Source organism: Crocuta crocuta, unplaced genomic scaffold (genome assembly GCF_008692635.1).
Source record: "Crocuta crocuta isolate KB4526 unplaced genomic scaffold, BGI_CrCroc_1.0 scaffold216, whole genome shotgun sequence".
In the NCBI taxonomy this organism is placed as follows: Eukaryota; Metazoa; Chordata; class Mammalia; order Carnivora; family Hyaenidae; genus Crocuta; species Crocuta crocuta.
In genome coordinates this window covers 7,146,413-7,152,412 of record NW_027531504.1, presented here as the reverse complement: position 1 = coordinate 7,152,412, position 6,000 = coordinate 7,146,413, and the positions used below count along the sequence as shown (strand labels likewise).

Sequence of the window (6,000 nt, the reverse complement as noted above, 5' to 3'; positions counted from 1 at the left end):
AGTTGGACTACAGCCTGGAGCACAGGCTCTCGCGCCTGTACCGGGACCAAGCGGGCAACTGCACGGAGCCCGTCTCGCTGGCGCCCCCCGCGCGGCCCCGGCCCGGGAGCAGCTTCAGCAAGCTGCTGCTGCCCTACAGCGAGGGGGCGGACGACCCCCAGGGGCTGCTGCTCACCGGCTGGACCTTCGACCGCGGCGCCTGCGAGGTGCGGCTCCTGGGCAACCTGAGCCACAGCTCCCTGCGCAACGGCACCGAGGTGGTGTCGTGTCACCCGCAGGGCTCGACGGCCGGCGTGGTGTACCGCGCGGGGGACCAGAACCGCTGGTACCTGGCGGTGGCCGCCACCTACGTGCTGCCGGAGCCCGAGACCGCGAGCCGCTGCAATCCCGCGGCGTCCGACCGCGACACCGCCATCGCCCTCAAGGACACGGAGGGACGCAGCCTGGCCACGGAGGAGCTGGGCCGCCTCAAGCTGCGCGGGGGCGCGGGCAGCCTGCACTTCGTGGACGCCTTTCTCTGGAACGGCAGCGTCTACTTCCCCTACTATCCCTACAACTATACGAGCGGCGCCGCCACCGGCTGGCCCAGCATGGTGCGCATCGCGCAGAGCGCCAAGGTGCTGCAGTTCCAGGGCCAGGCGGCCCTCGACTGCGGCCACGGCCACCCCGACGGCCGGCGCCTGCTCCTGTCCTCCAGCCTGGTGGAGGCCCTGGGCGTCTGGGCCGGTGTGTTCAGCGCGGCCACCGGGGAGGGCCAGGAGAAGCGCTCCCCCGCCACCACGGCACTCTGCCTCTTCAGGATGAGTGAGATCCAGGAGCGCGCCAAGAGCTGCTCCTGGGACTTCCAGACGACCGAGCAAAACTGCGTAAGTCCTGGCCCCGGGACGCCGCGGGGAGGGCTCCCGGTGGGGAGCCGCCGCCGAGGTCGGGCGGGAGGGAGACCGGGTTGCCATTTACCAGGTTCGGGAGCCACACAGCCCGGTGGCGGCCAGCGAGCCGTTTTCACGGGGCCTCGGAGAGCTCTGGCTACTCTACAGCACAGCCAGAGGTTCCCAAAGGGAGTGTAAAAGGGGAGGTGGAGAGGGTACGAGTTGGGCTCGAAACTAGTGACTGCATCCCAGTGTCATCCTTCTCCGTCCAGACGACGCTTGTTTGGGGCTGAGCCTCCGCACGCAGCCACCCCGCTCCCTTCCCTAATCACTTCCCCAGGTGTATGGTCTTAGCAGGCAAGTGGGCTTGACCTTTCTCAAGTCGGTTGCCAAACACAGCGCCCTGGGCAGAGAAGTCGGTGAACCGAAAAGGCGTGCTGCCACACCCCAGCCTTTGCGCACCCCCCCCTCCCTCCCCGCAACACATGTGATGTGGTCTGAAGAGTTGGTAGCCTGCTCAACATGGGTCGCCGCTAGCCTGGAAAAGGGGCTCGTGCTTGGTGGAACAGAACCCTCAGCCTGACCTAGTGCGAGGGCCGGCGGCTGTGGCTCTGCTGTGGGGGCTCCGTGGTCTCTGTCGGGGGTGGGGGATGAGAGGCAGGGGAGGTTCAGGTGGCTTTGTGGATAAAAGCTTCAGCGTGCAGGGGAGGGCCAGGTAAGATGTTGGGGTGCAGCAGGCAGTTTCTGGGCTCCTCACTGCTGGACGAGACTGTGGGGCGCAGAAGCACACCCCTTGTGTTGTGCCCCGCTAGCAGGGCTCAGGGTTCCCCTGGGTTCCCAGGGCAGCCGCAGCTTGACTCTTGAGATTGGCAGTTCTTTGACTGGAAAATAAAGAGGCGGTTCAAGAGGGTCCAGTTGATGGGGATTATGGAGCCATTGTGTACTTCTCAGAGGCCAGTTTCCTTCCAAGGCTGCTGGCACATTGACTCCACATATGGCTCCTGAGAGGGGAGCCTGCTGAGAGCCTCCTTTATAACTGGACAGAAATCAAAGAGCAGAAATGAACGGCTACAGGTGTTGCCATTGTTTTGGTATAAAATGCGTCAGAGACGCAGGGGAGAAGCCTCCACTTGGCAAATGTGTTGTGTTGAGACATTGTTGTGTGAGCCTACAGGAGACCCTGGCTCTAAGGTATGTTAATATGTGTACAGAGAGAGACACTCCCACCCCTTTCTCTGCAAAGCACATCTTTCCAAATAGTAGTCCTATTATTCAGAGAGAAAAAAACCCCTGAGGTCTTTTATGAGGTTCCTCAGATGGTCATTTGCTTTTCTCCCTCCTTGCCTACCCGTTGTGTGCCGGGACACACACATCATGCCTTTATTTAGTTACTGCTGTAATTTTTTAAAGCATAAATAACAAATGATGCTCCTTGAATGCCTTCGTCCTGCCATACACACATATATACAACATCTACTTTTATTAGATCTTTATAATCTAAGAGCTCCAGTTTGGCAGAAATCATTGCCTTCTACTCCTCTGTTGAAAGACTCGAACGTACCCCCCCCACCCCCCAATTATTACTTAGTGCCAAGCTTTAGGCATACTTGGTCTCTGGGGTTAATGACAAGACAGCTCAGAGGCCCACAGCAGGTAATAACAGTGGAAGTCCAAGCTTTGCCATCTGACAGCTGTGTAGATGTGCGGAGCCAAAACATTTCTCTTGACTGCCTCTTTCTGCCCGTTGGGTCCTGGAGGACTTAGTTCCCTTCCAAACCCAGCAGGCATCCTGAGTGCACTCCCAGTCCGCGTTTTGGCGTGGTCAGGTGTTCACACTTACTCTGGGATAAGGAGGGAAGGGGAAGGGGGTGGGTCGGAGGGCTGTTTATCCATCTCCTTGGGAGCTTCTGGGAGAGAGAGGTCCCTTGGAAATCAAGCCAGAGGTAAATACACGCTGCCAAAAATCTGGAATTGGAAAAATAAATAATTAAAAGAGGTCCCTCCACACCATTTCTTGCTGCTATTTATCAAGAACTCCCAATGTGCTCAGAGCTGTGTGTTCTGAAAGACAGGGTCCCTACCGCCTGAGCTTGTCATCCAAGTTAAATAATATACTCTGCTTCAAACAATAGCATGTCAGGGCTGCACAGGTGGGAGCTTGGAGTTTTGCATTTATTTTTTCATGTAAGTAAATTCCTTGCTGCTAGTATGCATTAAAAAGCCTTAATGGAAGTGAATTTCAAGAGGGGTTTGAATGAGGGGAAAAAAAAAAGGTGGTCGTTTCGATGAAAAAGCTGACAATTTTCCTAACCTATCAACTAGGCAGATAAGATACTCAATTCAACAAATATTTGTTTGACGCTTGCCGTTGTAAGCGATGCTCTGTGCTGGGTGCTGCTGATTTTGCCACTGACAGGACAATGACCGGTTGCAGCCCTGTTTAATGGGGTCCTAGGATCAGAGTGCCCCTGGTTGTCACTCAGAACAATGATGTCATTTGATTGCATTTGTTCTGCATTTTATTTTCAGGTTTTGAATGTATTTGGGGAAAGGCATGCTGAATTCCAGGTGCCTGAAACAAGAGGCTGACTTGAAACACTCTGGAGGGAGACTCGATAGAGTCCAACAGCGATTCCTTTCGAGTAGACACAGTAATTGTAACAGTAATCCACAGGCAGTGAGGCCCAAGCGGCTGGATTTTCTTGCCTTCTCCTCTCCTACTAGATGGCTCTCCTATTTTCCATCTTCAGTCAACCACAGGGAGCAGACAGGAGTCCCCGGGTTGTGTTTTCTCTTCTCTTGGTTCTCCTGCTAGGGATGAATTTATGAGATGGCTTGTGCAATGAGTGTGTACGCAACTATTTACACTCTGGGTTGTGACTTTTTTGGCCCTGTCACTGACTTTGAATCCCGATCACAGTGATCGCAGGCTAGCCTCAGCCTGCACACGTGCCAAGGTGGCTGATTTCCGTAGGACCCCTCTCCAGTGATCCTATGAAGTGTTTGTACAGCACCTCCCTGTGTATTATTTCTTTTGAGCCCCTGATGAGTCTGAAGGTGAATCTGTGAGGAACATTCCCACTCACCAGATGAGAAAGCCCAGGATCAGCTAGGTAACCTGCTCAAGATAACAAAATAAGCGTCTGAGCCTTCCAGCTTAAACTCAGGTCTTGAAGTGTCTACTTCTCTCTACCACTCAAGCGCTTTTCAAACTTGCCCTTGAAAGTCCTAATTAAAGAGGAAGGAAAAAGCCTCCCGGACAGTGCGGGGTTGAGGCTGGAGGCTGCCCTTTGAAGTGTTCTGAAACTTAATGTGACTTCTTTTCCCCATTCTGTTCCATAACCTATCTGTGTGCTTGAGCTAACATAGATTTTTTTTTAATGAATACTTTAAATTCTGTACAAGTTAATTAACTTCCTCCCCCTCTGAACTCCTGCTGTCCCTGGCACACCAATTCACTCATGGAAAAATGTACCCGAGTTTTGAAGTCTGATCGTTCCACAGATACTTGGCTGCCATCGTTGGGTCCTGGAGTTGCTTGTGGTCTCAGCATGGCGGCCACCCCTTCTGTAGACACTGAGGGTAGTGTGGTTTTTGTTTTGTTCATACTGTCAGCTAATAGGACTGACTCTTGCAGTTCATTCTATCCCTTGTGGGGAGGCACACCCCTTCTTCCACACTCACACAATTCCAAAACCTGATATAATTTAACTGTCCTGTAGACAACCACAAAACACTCACATGCTCTCCGGCAGACAGTAACCCAAGATGCTTCTAGCCATCATGTGCAGCCTTGTGCATTGCCTCTTGACCTCAAAATCCACAGTCTTCCTGTGATGTTTATTCCTCCTGTAGTTTCTATGATGACCCTGTCTAGCCATTTTGCAATCTGCAGACAAGATGGCAAATTTTACCCCCGTACGTGCATATGAAATGCCAGGGTAGATTTAAAAAACCAGACCCCCATTTAGAGGGGGGAAAAAACAATCATAGCTACTGTCTACTGGGTAGTTACAATGGCCAGGCTTTGTGCTAAGCACTTTACATGCCTTATTTTCCGTGGATTCTCCCAGTCTCCCAATGAGGCAAGGACTGTACTTATTATGATTTTATGGGTGAGAAAACTGAGGCCTGGAGAGCTTTGGTTTGGTTCCACAGCTGCTACATGGCAGATTTAGAACCTGGATGGTCTGACTTGTCCTGAGCTTTTAGATCACTGCCATGAATAGTCCAGCACCTTGGATGTTGGTGTTGATCCTACAGTCCACGGAGCAAGCCAGGCCCTTGCAACTGCTCTGATAAGATCAACTGTTTGTGGACATAAGACATGATAGACAGAGGATCCTTGACTGTGAACTGAGTTTCTGGATTTACAGACTGGATGACCTCCAGTTCAGACCCTAGGAGGGTATGAGCTCCTTAGCTGTCACCTGCTTTGGCATTCTTTATATTCAGGCTCACGAAGGACATCGAAGAGACCAACAAGGCCTCCAGGAGCTGCTCCTGGATTTTGTTCTTGGACACAACCTAGCTCAGGTCCTGAATCCAGAGATCTCAGCCTATTAAGTCTGGGTTACCTGCACTTTGTCTTTATTAGTAGCCACAGTTAAAATGTAAGCCCCAGAAGGTCAGGAACCTGTAACAGTTTGTTCTCTGTTGAACCCAGAGTACCTAGCATGTAGTACCTGACACGTCACTGGGGCTTGAGAAGTATTTGTGGAATTAATAAATGCAGGGTCTCGGAGCATCATGTTGGAAACGTTTCTGTGTTTAGCAGCAACGTTTTCCTGAGTCTGGCCACTTCATACTCCCTTAACCTTAACCATTGGCTTTTTTTAATTGTTAATGTTTGTTTCTGAGAGGGAGAGAGACACCGTGCATGAGCAGGGGAGGGGCAGAGAGAGAGGGAGACACAGAATCCGAAGCAGGCTCCAGGCTCTGAGCTGTCAGCACAGAGCCCAATGCAGGGCTTGAACCCACAATCCCTGAGATCATGACCTGACTGACCCAAAGTCGGATGCTTACCCGACTGAGCCACCCAGGCACCCAACCATTGGCTTTTTCTTAATGTGTGCATCAGGGCCTCTCTCTTCCATAGTCCTAAGCTCTCAGAGATCCTTCACCCCGCCAG

At 52.4% G+C, this 6,000-nt stretch overlaps 1 protein-coding gene across 1 annotated transcript in view; it reads left to right on the top strand.

Moving 5' to 3' along the window:
• The window catches only part of PLXNC1 (plexin C1), a 147,300-nt gene that overhangs the window by 788 nt on the left and 140,512 nt on the right, over positions 1-6,000 (top strand). Inside the window, exon 2 of the mRNA XM_077772186.1 lies at positions 3-866. Coding sequence (XP_077628312.1) covers positions 3-866 — 864 coding nt within the window. The remainder of the gene's footprint in view (positions 1-2; positions 867-6,000) is intronic.